At 47.6% G+C, this 16,457-nt stretch overlaps 2 protein-coding genes across 4 annotated transcripts in view; one reads left to right on the forward strand and one right to left on the reverse strand.

The window, feature by feature from the left end:
- Nucleotides 1–333: 333 nt before the first annotated feature.
- Nucleotides 334–12,074, reverse strand: LOC125102569 (zinc finger protein with KRAB and SCAN domains 4-like). The gene is given in 5 exon segments (XM_047733879.1): nucleotides 334–594; nucleotides 1,868–1,950; nucleotides 3,000–3,144; nucleotides 4,845–5,318; nucleotides 11,887–12,074. Coding segments are annotated over 5 exon segments (1,032 nt in total). The 5' UTR covers nucleotides 11,956–12,074.
- Nucleotides 12,075–12,116: 42 nt separating this feature from the next.
- Nucleotides 12,117–16,457, forward strand: part of ZSCAN31 (zinc finger and SCAN domain containing 31) — a 32,996-nt gene continuing 28,655 nt past the window's right edge. For 2 of the 3 annotated variants that reach the window (XR_007128332.1, XM_047735195.1), the window contains exon 1: nucleotides 12,117–12,250. The gene's annotated coding sequence lies outside the window, so the exon portion shown is untranslated. The remainder of the gene's footprint in view (nucleotides 12,251–16,457) is intronic. The other variant, XM_047735197.1, reaches the window with a different exon arrangement.

Genomic DNA, 16,457 nt, shown 5'->3' on the forward strand with positions numbered 1-16,457 from the left:
GCTTCGCTGCTGACAGAGCTGAGCTGGCACTGCCACTGCACACCACAGAGCCGTGAGCTCTGACGAGTCCGGCTGTTGCCCTGTGTCCTGATCTCTAGGTCACCTCTGCCGTCCCTTCCGGGTCATTTCTTGCTCTCACGCTCTACGGTCCCGCGGCCCGTCTCCTGAGGAGGACTCAGTCTCCTGTCGAGGCTGGCAGCGGGCAGAGGATCAACACTGACTGCGCACCTGCTGCGAGCAAGGCTGGGGATTGCGTCTGCTGCATCCCACGTCCCCTGCTCAGAATGCTGGCAGAACAGGAAGGAGGCGGCGTCACGGGGGTTAAGGAGCTGGTCATGCTGCGGTTAGGAGCGGGTTCAGAATCGGTGGCTCTGGACACAAACAGCTCAGACAGCTTCTCACAGCCCAGCAGCTTCTGACCGACAAGGGGAGCCACGAGACCCTAGCAGAGAGCAGCACCCATGTCTTACCCAGGGGAGTCAGGCCGCCGCAGTTCTCCTGCCTTTCCTCTCCGTGGAAGCTCCTCCAAGATGAATCCAGCTGTGTCCACGCAAGGGAGGAAGCCAGGGCCACGTCTTCCGTCTTCAGCAAGCCCTGAAACAGCACACGGTCCCACCTAGTTCCTCTGCCCCAAAGTCCCGCCCGCAGCTGGGCACAGGAGACTCAGTGTCCCCTCCAACGGCTGTGCCGACCACGCCAGCGCAGCCACTAATACCCGCCTCACCGGTCAGCAGAACAGCACGGAAGTAAAGAACGAGAGAACCCGTGAGGGTGGTTTGTCAGTGTCTAGACAAAATAACGGCCAACCCAGTGAAAGGCCTGGAACCAACGGAAACGTCTCACGAGATTTCTGGCGTGATTTTCAGCAAGGTAGTGATGGGGGCTCATTGACATGAATGATTATTAAAATATAATGAAATGAGGGGCGCCTGGGTGGCTCAGTCGTCAAGCGTCTGCCTTCAGCTCAGAACATGATCCCAGGATCCTGGGATCGAGCCCCCATCGGGCTTCCTGCTCATCGGGGGGTCTGCTTCTCCCTCTCCCACCCCCCTGCTGTGTTCCCTCTCTCGCTGTCTCGGTCATATAAATAAATAAAATCTTAAAAAGAATAAAATACAAAGAGATGTAGGTCTGAGGTGAGGGCAGTCAGGGAAGAAAGTGCGACTACAGAATCTCGAGGACATGAGGAACTGGATGAGAAAGTAAAATCCACGTTAAGTAAAGCTTGCTCAGATTGTACTATTAGTTGGGAAAAATGGACATGCCTCACCTTCCTCTCAACTTTTAAGTTCCTTGAGAGCCAGAGACTGTGTGTTTATACCCTAGTCATGGCATTTAAAAAAAGAAAAAAAACAAAACAAAAACTTGGGGCACCTGGGTGGCTCAGTCCATCAAGCCTCTAACTTTGGCTCAGGTCATGATCTCAGGGTCTGGGATGGAGCCCTGTGTCAGGCTCCTTGCTCAGCGGGCAGTCTGCTTCCCCCTCTGCCCCTCCCCGCTCTCGTGCTCACTCTCTCTCTCAAATAAAATCCTAAAAAAAAAAAAAAAAAAATCCCACTTCAGGACAAAAGCACCATCACGACAAAAGCTTCAGCTTGCATTTGCCGAATTGTACTTATTGAAGAAAATCCCACTGAGGAAGGGGCTGACCAGAGAGAGCAGGGAGGGTGTGGAAGCACACACAGCACCCAGGAGAGTCATAAAATAGGAAAAGCCTCCTCCACAGGCACCAGGAAGTTAGACCATGACAAGCGACACTGGCATGCATGAGAAACTTAAAATCCCACCTAGGACTTGGGTGGGTGTAGGATGTAGGGCGGGAGGGAGAGACTGGCAAAGGATGCACAGCAGGGGGGCTCCGGCTCACCTGGGGCTGTGGGGGCAGCCTGGCAGTCACCACTGCGTGTCCTCTGCGGCGCCCTCCCGGGGCAAGCCCGGGAACCTGGAGGACTAAGAAGGAAAGACGCTCTGGATGAGATGGACCCTGGCACCCAGCCTCCCTGGCCTGTGGATTCCAAGCTCAAAAACTGGGCCAGGAAATTCCCCAGAAAATTTATACACAATGTGCTCCTTTCCCCAGTGCCTGGTCCTACCAGCTCCAGCCCTAGGGCCTAGAGAGGTGTGGTGTGCTGTCCGTTTACAAAAAGTACACAGAAGGGGTGGGATCCTTGGAAGGAAAAGTGCGTTTAAGAAACATAAAACAAGCTTTTCATCTGAAGATCCTCTGGATTTTGCTTGGGAGGGAGAGTAAAATTAAGATTTTGGTTAAACTGCCATTTGTGGTTCTTAGGGGCTTAACCAGCATCAAAGAAGGCTAGAACTAGAAATGCACAGGCCTCTAGTTGTACAGAACTTGCTCAGAGTCAAGAGACAAAAGCAAGAACTTCAAGTTGCCCTGTAAGAGGTAAACTTTAAAAGAGGCACAGAATAGTGGATTTAAGCTAGAACCTGTGTTGAGAAGTAAAGACTGGTTGTCGTGGCTGGCGTGTCTCGGGGCTGTGTCCTGGGAACCTGCACACACATTCTGGACATACAGCCTCATCCTTGGGGGTGATTCATGCTGTTCTAGTAACAGAGCCAGGGTTTAGAGCATTTCTAGTCTCATTTGCAATAGTCCTGTAATCTGTGGGGTATTATGACTGGCTTGACAGATTCTGTCATTTTCTTCTTGGCACTTCTCCCCGTCGCAAGCTGTATCACTCTGCTTATCTGCTGCCGTCCCCACCAGACCCATGGGCTACCACTTAGAGGCCTCCATGGTTACGTGTGAAATGAACAGAGAACGAATTCTTTCCAAACCAAGTTTCACTTGTCTATCTTTGTATTATGTCCGGGCTTGATTAGGAATGCTTTCCACCACTGTTTAAAATTTCCCTTTTAGTCTCAAAGTACAGTCAGTCAATGATGGCCAGCATAGCGGTCAGTGGACCTATCAGGTGATCCTTAATGAAGCTGGATGAAGGCTGTCGAATTCAAGCTGCCCAGGAGACAACACTCACCTCTGTCTGCTGAGGCCTGGGATCCCAGAGATTCGCGCTTGAGCAGAGCCTTCTTTGGCTGCAACTCGGTACTCCAGGGCCTCTGAGCTGGTGTCAGCACCTCCATTTTGCAACAGAGCAGCTGTGTCTGGTCACCACCGAGGACCTGGAAGTTTCACTTACTGATTCATCAGAACTTCTAGTATGCTTTCTCTGTGCTAGTACTTTGTTTTCCAGGCACTAGTTCTAAGAACCTTATGAATCGTGATTCACTGAATGCAGGTAGCAACAGCTCTATGAGCGAGGAACTACTATTATCTGTGCTTTTGTGCTGAGGTAATGGAGGCCCAGAGTTGAAGCAACTTGCCCAAGATCACCCAGCTAATCAGTGGTGATGCTTGTGTGGGGGGTCAGGCAGAGGGACCCCAGAGCCCATGCTCTTAGCCACTATCGCGTGCTCCCTCGTTACATACGTTGTGCTCTTATGAAGACTTTGGGAGCTAGTGTTAAGTTTCCAAAATACTCCTGTCTTTTTGTATCTGAAAAGTTGAGGGCAACATTTCTTGCTTACAGGGCTTTGGGACCAATAAGGTGACAGTATGTACAATCATCTAACTCAGAACGCTGTACGTGGTTTGTCCCCACAAAAGCAGGCTTCCTTTCAGAAATTTATAAACAACTGTTTCTAGTTACTTTCTCCCATGGAGCTCAGACTTAACCACTTCTTTGGAGAATGAGGAGCCTGAAGCTAAGACCCTTGAAACGACTTCACTGCTCAAGGGCTGGCAGGCAGCAGATCCCAGGCCACAGCCCTGGGCACCAGGTCAGTGCCTGGAGGGTTCTGCCACATGTCCTCTGAAGGAACATCCACAAGCCGGCGTATGGAGGACACAAGCTCATAGAAGACGCAGGGCTGTTTTTGAGCCTGAGATTCTTGAACTCCCACTCAAGTGGTCCAGAAAAAAGCATTTTAATGCTCCCTAGCCTCTAAGAGAAATTCGGCATTTCCTTCCATTTTAAATGGAAGCAACAAACCAATGTGGTGTTAAGCCATGGGACTTAGTCACCAATAGAAAGTACAGATGTTTTCATACCACATCACAGCCAGGCAGACATTGTCAAAGTCATTCATGCTTAAAAAAACTTGGAAACTCAGTTACTGGGCCTGTCCCTTGGTCTTACTATTTGGTGCATTAATTTTATTTTATTTTTTTTTAAAGATTTTATTTATTTATTTGACAGAGAGAGATCACAAGCAGGCAGAGAGGCAGGCAGAGAGACAGGAGGAAGCAGGCTCCCTGCTGAGCAGAGAGCCAGATGCGGGACTCTATCCCAGGACTCCGAGATCATGACCTGAGCCGAAGGCAGCGGCTTAACCCACTGAGCCACCCAGGCGCCCTAGTGCATTAATTTTAAAGAGCACATAGATAATTTTTTAAGATTTTATTTATTGATTTGACAGACAGATATCACAAATGGGCAGAGAGGCAGGCAGAGAGAGAGGAAGGGAAGCAGGCTCCCCACCGAGCAGAGAGCCAGACGCGGGACTCAATCCCAGGACCCTGGGATCATGACCCGAGCTGAAGGCAGAGGCTTTAACCCACTGAGCCACCCAGGCGCCCCAGAGCACATAGATAATTTTATCACTGAATTGTTTCACGCTTGGTTAACTGTGTTTCAATACAATTGAGTTCTTTTCTAATTCTTCATGTTCTTAAAAATACCAGTACTCCGAAGGGGCAAAGAGGTTTATGATACGAAAAGAGACTGAGAACTTCTGGGTCTTCCAGAAACGACCCTCACTCCGATGTTGAGACTTCCGGAAGAGACAGAGCTCCTCTCAGACATTAAGCCCTTCGCCTCTACCTGCGGCCCTGGCTCCTCCAGATGCCTCTGCAAATACTCCAGGAGCACCACCACCTCGTCCCCGCTCTCCGGCTGCTGCTCCCGCACCCAGGCCTGCAGCTCCTCGGGCAGGATGGTCAGGAACTGCTCCAGCACCAGCAGCTCCACGATCTGCTCCTTGCTGTGCGTCTCGGGCCGCAGCCAGCGTCAGCAGAGCTCCCGCAGCCGGCTCAGAGCCTCGCGCGGCCCCTCGGCCTCGGGGTAGCGGAAGCCCCGGAAGCGCCAGTGGGAGTTTTCTGAACACTGCACAGGGTTGGCCTCCCCCACCACGGCAGAGGCCTCTTCCTTTTCCACCTTTACGACCAGAAGCCCAATCTGGTTCTCTGCAGATTGGCCGTCCAGGGCTGTGCCTTCCTTCGATTCTCGAGACATCCTGGGCCAAGGCAGGGACTTGGGTCTCACGCTAGTGGGCAGCTGTACTTCTGCAGAAGATTCCTGCACATGGGAAAGCGGTATTAACCAGTAAAGTGCTAGCAGTCCCTCATCTCCCTTGTGCCCAGGGCTCAAGGACATTGCTAGGGAGCTCTGGGGGCACTGTTACATCAACAAATCTTGCCAAAGTCAGTGAATCTGAGTCTCATCAAGTCTCTAGATCCAAATACCAGCAAACAGGTGAAATACAGAAGCAAATTAAATGAAGGTTTTTCAAATTTGCTACACATTAGAATAATTAGAGCACTTTAAAAATATCCTGATACCTTGGGGCGCCTGGGTGGCTCAGCGGGTTAAGCCGCTGCCTTCGGCTCAGGTCATGATCTCAGGGTCCTGGGATCGAGCCCCGCATCGGGCTCTCTGCTCAGAAGCCTGCTTCTTCCTCTCTCTCTGCCTGCCTCTCTGCTTACTTGTGATCTCTCTCTGTCAAATGAATAAATAAAATCTTAAAAAAAAAAATATCCTGATACCTTGGGTGAACCAAGATCAATTACATCAGTCTGCGAGGGTGGAGGGGACCTGGGCATTTAATAACTTAAATTTTTTGTTTTTGTTTTTTTTTAAGATTTTATTATTTATTTGTCAGAGAGAGAGGGAGAGAGAGCGAGCACAGGCAGACAGAAAGGCAGGCAGAGGCAGAGGGAGAAGCAGGCTCCCCGCCGAGCAAGGAGCCCGATGTGGGACTCGATCCCAGGATGCTAGGTTCATGACCCGAGCCAAAGGCAGCTGCTTAACCAACTGAGCCACCCAGGCGTCCCTAATAACTTAAATTTTTTTAGATGATTCCAATGTGTAGCTGAGTTTGAAAACTAGTAAGTTAAAGATACTAAAATAAGCAATCCGCTAAGAGTGTGAGACATTTTATAGGACAGAAGACTGAAATTGTTCCATAAATAAATTTTTTTTTTTCTTAAAAGAGGAGGGGGTAAGGAAAACTGTCATAGATAAAAGGAACTGAGTTGGAGCACCTACGTGGCTCAGTTGGTTAAGCATCTGCCTTCGGCTCAGATCATGATCTCAGGCCCTGGAATCTCAGGGTCCTGGAATCGAGCCCTGGGTTGGGCTCCACCCTCAGCCCAGAATCTGCTTGTCCCTCTTCTTTGCTCCTCCCTGCCTCCCCAGCTCATACTTCCTCTAAGATAAATAAAATATTTCAAATAAATAAATAAGAGACTTAGTAGACAAATCAACCGAATGCAAGTGGTAAGTTATTTTCAGATCCTGTAAGGAAAAACATCTGTAAAAAAGACCTATTTCAGGGGCACCTGGCTGGCTCAGTTGGTAGAACATGCAACTCTTGATCTCAGAGTCATGGGTTTGAGACCCACTTTGAGTATAGAGATTACTTAAAAATAAAATCTTAAAAAAATCACTTCAAATAATTAGGAAAACTTGAACACAGTGATATTTAGGAATTACTGTTGATTTTATTGAGTCTAATAATACTAAGATTACATTAAGGTCTTTGTTAGAAATTCACACTGAAGTATTAATTGGTAAACAGATAAGATTGTCACTAGGTTTTCTTTACTAAAAGAAAGGAGAATGAGAGAAGGATGAAAGTCGGGGAGAGAAGGGAAGGGGAGAGAAAGAGGAGAGGGAGGGGATAGAAGAATGAAAGAAAATGGCCAAAAGACAGTGGTTATTGAATTCAAGGTTCATCTGAAATGTTTGAAATCCACCCCCTCCCGCATTTAAAAACCAAGTCCTACCTTCCTACTTTCCTTCCTGAATTAACAGTATAAAAGCATTTAGGTGGGGTCACAGGAGGTGGGAGCCCACTTTGGGGGCCACTTTGGAGCCTATGTGCTGTGAGAAGGGTGTCATGGGGGTGGGGGAGGCAGGAATGGCAGGAGAACTACCACCACCTATTTCACATCCCTATTCACATGTCACCGCCTGTCCTATTTGGGGTGTTAGCCAAGGGAATAGAGTGAGAAGGCACTGGATTGAGAAACTTGTTAAAAAGAGGCAGTGTTGGTCAAGTAAGGGAACGTATGGAAGGTAATGTGAGCAAAGTTGCTCATTATCAGAGAAGAGAATGACAAATCCAGAAAAAAAAACCAATCTGGTGTGAACCCTGTAATTTGGATTGGAGTTAGCAGTGTTAATATGAACTCAATTTCCCACCCTTAAGTAACAACACAGAAACACAGAAGGCCTGTACTGAAGTACATCAGGCCAGGATTCAGGACTCTCCTGGAGCTCAGACGCTGGCACATGTCCAGCACTGGGCCAGACCCTCATTCCTAATACATGAGGCCCTACACCTTCACTGTTAAAAACCATTCTTGCTCCTGCTGAATCCAGGCGCCCCAAGGAAAAGGCATCCCCAAACTGTAACGCCTTGGGGATCGTAAGCATCACAACACAAACCAGTTTGGGTCTTTGCTTAGGGACAGATTCTTCTGTATTTTACTTCTCCCTCTTAAAATAGAGACATCATCCATTACAAAGAGAACTGATGGAAGATAAGGTTTAAAGAAACGTCAGAAAAGCCAAGACGACTCACGAGAGAGAACGTGCTGTCATAATTAGAAATAACCACAGTAATAACCATGGCAAATCTTTAAGCCGTTCTTACTCCGTGCCTGGCACTGTCTTAGGGGCCTTATGCACCGTAACTTGCGGGTCGCTCACAAGCCCGTGGGTTAGGTGACCTCATTCTCCCCATTTTACAGAGCAGTCCACTGAGGCACAGAATCTACACAAATGTAGGTTCAGTTCTCTAGGTAAGAGATTCTGAGATGTATGTGCAAGACATTTATTGAGTGCTGTAGAGAAGCACTGTTGGGTGGAGAGGGAGGTTGAAAAGAGACATCAACAAATTCTACAAGGAGCTCTGGAATCAGAGCAATTGTCCTTCGGAGTGTCTTGCCTCAAAGCAAGGAGTCAACGTTGCACAAAGCCCTCAGAAGTCAGTGGCTGCTGAATGTGATGGGCCGTGTTTGGGGACATGATCTTGAGCTATGGAGCTGTCATTGTGCCCGAATGATGTGTATCCAGAGCTTCTCATTCACTGAAGCAGCAGGCGGAATGTGTGCCTCAATTGTGACAGAAGGAGCTGACCACCAAGCAATAGATTCACTGCAAGAATCAATGACTGAAGTCTAACATCCCACATATAGAGAGTGAAATGATACAGATAGGATCCACAATGGAAACGATGCAGTCAACAACCAGGTAGAAAACCGTGAGAGGGAGACTGGTGCCCCAAAGAAGAGTGTGTTTCAAGGAAGAAGGAGTATTAAAAAACGGGAAACGTTGCCAAGAGGCTAGGGTGACAGTTTATCACTAGAGTTGGGAACGTGGAAATCAAGAAGTTTCAGTGGAACGGCAAGGACAAAAAAAAAGATTTCGGTGGGTTAATAAAAGAAGGGGTATTTTTCCATTTCTGAAACATGAGCTTAATTATTCAGATCCACTCTCTTCGTGAAAACAACCCATGCGGCATGCATTATTTAGAAGTAACTTCTTAAAAGCGTTGCAGAGCTCCTAAGATAGTAAGGATTCTCTACGTAAAATCTAAGTAGAAGTGGGGGCGCCTGGGTGGCTCAGTGGGTTAAAGCCTCTGCCTTCGGCTCAGGTCATGATCCCAGGGTCCTGGGATCGAGCCCTGCATCGGGCTCTCTGCTCAGCAGGAGCCTGCTTCCTCCTCTCTCTCTGCCTGCTTCTCTGTGATCTCCCTCTGTCAAATAAATAAAATCTTAGAAAAAAAAAATCTAAGTAGAAGTGAAAGTTCAGAGAGGCGAGCAAGTACTTAGGCTGCTTTTTATCCTGAGACCTTTCACCAAACAACAATTTGATCTTCAGTCTGATGGCCTTTTTTCTTTTTTTTCTTAAGATTTTATTTATTTGACGGAGAGAGAAATCACAAGTAGGCAGAGAGGAGGCAGGCAGAGAGAGGGAGGAAGCAGGCTCCCCGCTGAGCAGAGAGCCCAATGCGGGGTTCGATCCCACAACCCTGAGAACGTGACTTGAGCCGAAGGCGGAGGCTTAACCCACTGAGGCCTCCAGCCACCCCCAGTCTGAGGCTCTTGAAAGTATAAGACAAAGCTGCAAGGCTGCCTAAGGTAAGCATCTGCTCAGAGACCCTCCTTTGATAAACGCAGCTTCCATGGGGCAGATGCAGCCATGGACCCAAAGTAACCCAACTCCTTCCCACATCTACCTGCCGCAGACTGGAAAGGAAGTTGCCTCGGTATGAACAGAACAGAACAAAACAGTGCCTGAGAATTGTAACTACAAGGTCGCTCTTGCACAGATTTGCCTCCCAAATTCACAAAACCGAGATGGGCCAAAAAGTCTCGAATCATGCATTCAGTTTAAAGTTATTCGCCTCTTACCTGACAGAGGCAAATGCGAATCCTCTTAGGAGTACCCACTGTTCTCCTTGCTTTGAGTTTATGATACATACATTCTTCTATATTCCATGTATAGATACATATCTATATATATTCTCTATATATTCTGTATCCTCTATATACATATGTACATACATGCTTATATATTCTACTTGCTTTGAGTTTAGTTCTTTAGCTTCTTATGCTGAAAGGATAGGCTATTGATCTGAGATCTTTCTTTTTTGATACAGATGCTTACAGCTATCAGTTTCCTGCTAAGCATGGCTTTAGCTACATACCATACATTTTGGTATACTGTCATTTTGTTATCGGTCATCTCAAAGTATTTTCTAATTTCCCTTGAAGTTTCATCTCTGACTCATTGATGACTTAGGAGTGTGTTGCCTAATTTCCAAATATATGTGAATTCCCCAAATTTCCTTTGATTATTGATTTCTAACTTCATCCCAGTGTGGTTGGAGAATGTACTCTGTATGATTTTAATCACTTGAAATTTGCTGAGGCTTGTTTTATGACTTACCATAAGTCTGTCTTTGAGAATGTTCCATGTGCATTTTAGATCTCCATGGTTTTTACTTCTTTCCTTGTTTAATACCAGTGTGATTGCCGTACAGTGTTATATTAGTTTCAGATGTACAATGTGTGGCTTAACAATTCTGTACATTATTCAGTGCTTATCACAGTAAGTGTTTCCTTAATCCCCTTCACCTGCTTCACCCATCCTCCCACCCACTGTATATTTAAGAATGTGGGTTTTTTTGTCTCTGTTTTTACTTTGATCGTTTGTTTTGTTTCTTAAATTCCACACATGAGTGTGAAATCAGGGGCGCCTGGATGGATCAGTTGTTAGGGGTCTGTCTTCAGCTCTGGTCATGGTCCTGGGGTCCTGGGATCGAGCCCCACATCAGGCTCCCTGCCTGGTGGGAAGCCTGCTTCTCCCTCTCCCACTCCCCCTGCTTGTGTTCCCTCTTTCTCTATGTCTCTCTCTGTCAAATAAATAAATAAGATCTTAAAAAGAAATCATATGGTATTTGTGTTTCTGACTAGGTCCATCCATATCATTGCAAATGGCAAGATTTCATTCGTTGTTATGGTTGAGCAATACTCTGTTCCATTTATATATATGAATATACCATTCTTCTTTAACCACTCATCTATCAATGGACACATGAGCTGCTTCCATATATTTGCTGTTGTAAATAATGCTGCTATGAACATAAGGGTGCATATATCTTTTTGAATTACTGTTTTCATTTACTTTGGACAAATACCCAGTAGTGGAGTTATGAGATTATATGGTAGTTCTGTTTTTAATTTTTCAAGGAGCCTCCATATTGTTTTCCACAGTGACTGTGCCAGTTTACATTCCCACCAGCAGAGCACAAGGGTTCCTTTTCTCCACAATCTCGCCAACATGTGTTGTTTCTTATGTTTTTGAGTTTCGCCATTCTGACAGGTATGACATGACATCTCATTGTGGTTTTGATTTGCATTTCTCTGATGATGAGTAATTTTGGGGATCTTTTTAGGTGTATGTTAGCCATTGGCATGTCTTCTTTGGAGAAATGTCCATTCATGTCTAATGCCCATTTTTATTTTATTATTTTTTAAAAGATTTATTTATTTGAGAGAGAGAGGGAGTACTTGTGGGGGGAAGGGCAGAGGGAGAGAATCTCCAGCAGACTCCCCACTGAGCAGGGAGCCCCATGCAGGCCTCGATGCCATGATACATGAGATCATGACCTAAGCCAAAACCAGGAGTTGAGGCTCAAGCAGTTGAGCCATCCAGGCGCCCCTGGAAGAAACTTGCTGAAGGTTTACCCAAATATGAACAAATATAAAATGTGTTTGATGGGGCACCTAGGAGGTTCAGTCTGTTAAGCGTCTGACTCTTGATTTCAGCTCAGGTCATGATCTCAGGGTTGTGAGATTGAGCCCCCCGTGGGACTCCCCGGATGCTCCGGTGCTCCTCCCCTCCTTGTCCCCGCCCCTCCCCCCATGCTCCCGCGCGCTCCTCCCCCATCCTCCTCCGAAGCTCCCAGGCCCTCCGCTGATTCTCCCATGGAGGTCCGCCAGTTCTCCCCCGCCTTCTCGGCCCCCGCTTCGGCTTAGCGCGGGTGCCTGTGTTCTACGTGCACAGCGGTGACTGCGCCGTAATCGACTCAAACGCGTTTCATTTCACCTACACGTCAGTTTTATGTAGTTACTTGTGCACCTGTCCGCGTCTCATCCTCGGCTCCTTGACTCCAGATGACAATCGCAGCAAAACCCTGCATTCTCAGCCTCACAACCGCCGTCTCCTGTTGTGCTGCCAACACCAGGGGCGAGCACTGGAACTGGAGGGACCTCCGCGTTTCTGAGGCCGCCTGAGCTCAAAGAACTGGCCCTCCGCGGCGGGAGCCGGAGCGAGGTGGCCACCGAGACGCAGCGCCCTCCGGCGTCCTAGAGGAGACAGGAAAGCTCTTGGAGGGCGACGGGGCTCAGGCTGCTGACGCACTTCCGGCCTTCGTGGCTGCTGGGTTGCCGGGCTGCTGCTCCCCGCCGGGGCTCCGGAGCGTCCCTGGACGGGAGGTGAGTTTCGGGCCCGGGGAACAGTGAGGGTTCGCGTCTTGGACTAGGCGGAAGGAGCCGTGGGCGCTGGCCTGTCCCCCGGACGCCTTCTGCAGCCAAGAGGAGTGGGAGAGACCCCCGCGGGCTGGGCTCCGTGGCGGCGCCGGAGTTTGGGGCGGGGGGCGCCCGGCTGGACTGCGCCCCGTGCGCAGCCGCACCCCCATACCCACCCGCTTTGTTTAGCCGGTGTTCGCATTATGAAGTGTTCTTTTCTGCAGATATTTCAGAGGAAGTAACAAGCCTCAGGAATGGGCATTCTGAAATAGTTCCGAGTGTGTATCTTCCAAAATTGGCGTCTTGTGGCCGCGAATCGTGCCGGCAGTACGGTCAGCGCACGTGTGGGAGCGCCGGGAGAGCCGCCCAACGCCTAGTCCTTTTCCCCTCGCCTTGTGAGTCTCTGCGGCTGGTTCGCACCGAGTAGGACCCAGCTACAGACCATTCGCTGCGGGTAGCTGCGTGTGAACTTAGAACCGGCCTCCTGCCCCGTCTCGTCCCCGTCCATTGCCTCGTCGCGGGGAAGACCGGCCCGTCCCCCGGCAAGGACTGCCGCTTCCGGACTTGCCCGTTTCCTCGTGATGTTAAGTGGTTCCTCCACTTACTTGTCACTGTAACTTGGTTATGCTTTGGGGTTTATTTTACAACACACGGTGGTGTACGGTTTTCGGTATTTCTCTTGTTGCTAATACGGGGAAGCTAGTAAGAAAAATGCTCTTCTAGGCTTTTCCTTCTTGATTTTAGTTAAGTAACAGGACGCCCCGTTATCAAATTCTGCAGTTCTGTCACCTTTATCATGTGTTTGCTGGCTGACACCCAGCAGGCACTGAGCATCTGTGAAGTGAATTCTTTTGTGGGTGACAGGTAATGCACAGAAACTGAATATAGGATTCAGGATGAGCACTCCCGCTTCCTTCAGGAGTGTACCCAACTCGCCTCCAACATTATGACTTCTGTTTCACCAGGTTGTAATTCTTTCTTGCCCCCTCCGTGAGCTACAAACTCCTGTGCATACCCAGCTCATAGCACAGCTCCAGAAACATCTGTGCGAAGACCGAAGCACTTTTTTACAAAGATTAAGCTGTTTTGCTTTTGTTAGTATCTTTCAAAGTTAAAGTAACGTGAATACAGTAACGTTATACATACGTGGAAGTCTTTCTGGATCCAGTGCAACATCCTCTACCCCCTTCTTTCAGCTCTTCTTTCCACTCTGGGCTTTTCTGCTTCCACGGCTGCCTCCACCCTCCTTCCCTCAGCTCATTCACCATCCAGGAGCAGGATTTCTTGACACATCAATCCAGTCCTTTCACTTCCCTTCTTAAAAGCCTTCCATGACTTTTGCACTTAAAATCCAGGCTCCTGGGCCCTGCATGATCTGGCTTGTCTTGCCAGCCTCAGTTTTTACCACCTTCTCTCACTTGTCTGGATCCACTCCAGGCTCCTTTCATTTGTTTGACCACAACTCTTCTAACTCAGGGCCTTTGAACAGAGTCGGGTGCTCTTCCTGTCCCCACTTCTGCTGGTTGCATGGGTCACTCCTTTTCGCTCTTAAGGCCTCCACCTAGATGTTACATCACCTCCCACCACTCTCTCTTCATAGGTCCTCCATTTATTTGATACCTCAGGGTCTGGTGGGTTTTCCTCACAGTACTTCTGTCACTGAGTCCTTATTTAATTTGCCTGGCTCCTTAACCACTTTTGCTGTTGATGTTACTTTTAGTTTGTCTTTTCTATTGGAATGTAAGCGCCAGCAAAACAGAGAGGGGTCCTCTCTTTTTCACCGTCGTATCACTAGTGCCTCCCAGAGTGGCCTGGTATGTCACAGGTGCTCAGGGACCATCTGTTGAGTAAATGAGTGAATAAATGGTGATGGTGTCTGTCTTAGAACAGTCAGGAACCAGGATATCAAGAGAAATCAAATAGGGAAACTTTGAGTGTGTAATATAAACTGCACCAAATCTATGCAGTATATTTCAAAAACACAAGAATCTTAAAGTCGTAAGTTGTCAAAATTCAATTTCTTGTGGTTGTAGGATTGAAGTTCCTGGTAGAACTTAGGTCCCCCTCATGCCTCGGCTTCTAGAGGCGGCCTGCATTCCTCTACCTGAGGCTCCCTCTTGCATTGACAAGCCAGCAGGTGTGCCTCAGATCCTCCTCATGCTTCGAATCTGATGCGCTCTTCTGCCACCAGCCCAAGAATCCTCTACTGTTAAAGAAATGATGCAAGTAGTTTGGCCCCACCTAGAGATCTGTCTTGCTGTCATAAGGTCAACTAATAAGTAATCTTAATTATGTTGCTGGTGAACTTGGGAGACCTCAGGCCCTGAGGCTTTGACTTAGCTGGTCCCAAAGATATCACCAAAGGGTCTTGTCTCGTGACATAAAGAATTTAAGGACAGACACAACACAGTAATGACACCTCAGAGATGTGAGAGCCCCAGTGCATTGCTGCCTACTGAGGTTTGGGTCTTTTTTACTGACAGTTGTCAGTAAGGGGGTGGAATATTTATTACTTGGGGCAGGGATTTCTTGGAAGCAGGGTTTTGTGCTAGTTTGATTTCGCTTCTTTTGGCTTTGTTTTGGAGTACTGCCAGGATGGGCCTCTGACCTTCCCCACAGCTGGCCTTGAGCTCCTCCTTACTGGCCTCCAGGCATCCTGTTAGATCCTTACTGATTGCCTACTCTGACAATTAGATCTTAATTATACCTTTTGCCATGGAAACAAACAGTCAAAAGAGAAATACTGGAGGACAGAGATCATGGGGCCATCTTTGAATTCTGCCTACCGCAGTCCTACTATTTATTTATTAGGCACTTGATGGCATCTGGGTTATTACTACTTTGGAGTTACTATGAATAAATCTGCTCTGAACATGTATTTAGCTTTTAGAGGATTGAACACTCGTTTCTTTAGGATCTGTATCCAGGAGTGGAATTACTTAGTAACACCTGTGTTCCACTTGTTAAAAAATGATGACACTATCACTCAGTATCTGCAACTCGAAGACAGAGCTGAAGACGTGTGCTGTCTGGGTAAAGTCCTGAACAGAAGAGATTGCTGATCTTCTCTAGGCGTTTTGAGAAGCACGCAGTTCAGTATTGCTGGGTCTTAATGGAGTCAAGGGGGCTGACGTCGTCTGTGGAAGCGTGGTTTCATGAAACAGACTGTTGTCCGTTCGGACTTAGATGTGTTTATTGGGATGAGTTATTCTGAATTGGCTGATTTTCCCAAAAGCTGTGGTGTTACTGATTGAGTGACTTGCAAAAATATGTTCTCCGAAGTGAATTGTTGAAATGATTGAACAAACCATATCTGGGCTACTTGACACCATGGGTACAGACCAAGCAGTCTTTTCCTAAGAATGAGCAATTTTTTTTCATTCTAAAGCCTTTTTTTTTTTTAAGTCTTTATTTATTTATTTGACACGGAGAGAGAGAGAGAGGTCACAAGTAGATCGAGAGGCAGGCAGAGAGAGGGGGAAGCAGGCTCCCTGCTGAGCAGAGAGCCCGATGTGGGGCTCAATCCCAGGACCCTGAGATCATGACTGGAAGGCAGAGGCCTAACTCACTGAGCCACCCAGGTGCCCCTCATTCTAAAGCTTTAGTAGATAATTCTAAAGAATTTTCCAGGGGCACCTGGGTGGCTCAGTCAGTTAAGCATCTGCCTTGGTCTCAGGTCATGATCTCCAGGTCCTGGGATTGAACCTCTCTGTTGGGCTTCCTGCTCAGCGGGGAGCCTGCTTCTCCGTCTCCCTCGGCCCCTCCCCCCAGCTTGTGCTCTCTCACTTGCTCTCTCGAGTAAATAAATAAAATCTTTTAGAAAAAAGAAAGAATTTTCCAAAGTGGTGTATACCTTGAACTATCAGCATTCACAGCTGAGCGCTCCATTCGTTCCGTATGCTTGTGGTTCACCCTTAAATTATAAGAAATGTATTCACTTTTTGAATTTTTTAAATGGAGTGTGTTATTGTTTGGTATTTCCATTCTCCTGACAACAGGGAGCTTAACACACTAACATTGAACTGAACATGCACCGCATCTTGTCATTATACGTTAGAATTTTAATTTCATACCCTTCCCCTTTTGTGTAGTAAAACATTCTTATGTAAAAACAAAAATGTGAGGAAGGATAGCCTTTGAGAAATTGCAGGTCACCCCCTGCCCCAACACTCCT

Source organism: Lutra lutra, chromosome 6, assembly GCF_902655055.1.
Source record: "Lutra lutra chromosome 6, mLutLut1.2, whole genome shotgun sequence".
In the NCBI taxonomy this organism is placed as follows: Eukaryota; Metazoa; Chordata; class Mammalia; order Carnivora; family Mustelidae; genus Lutra; species Lutra lutra.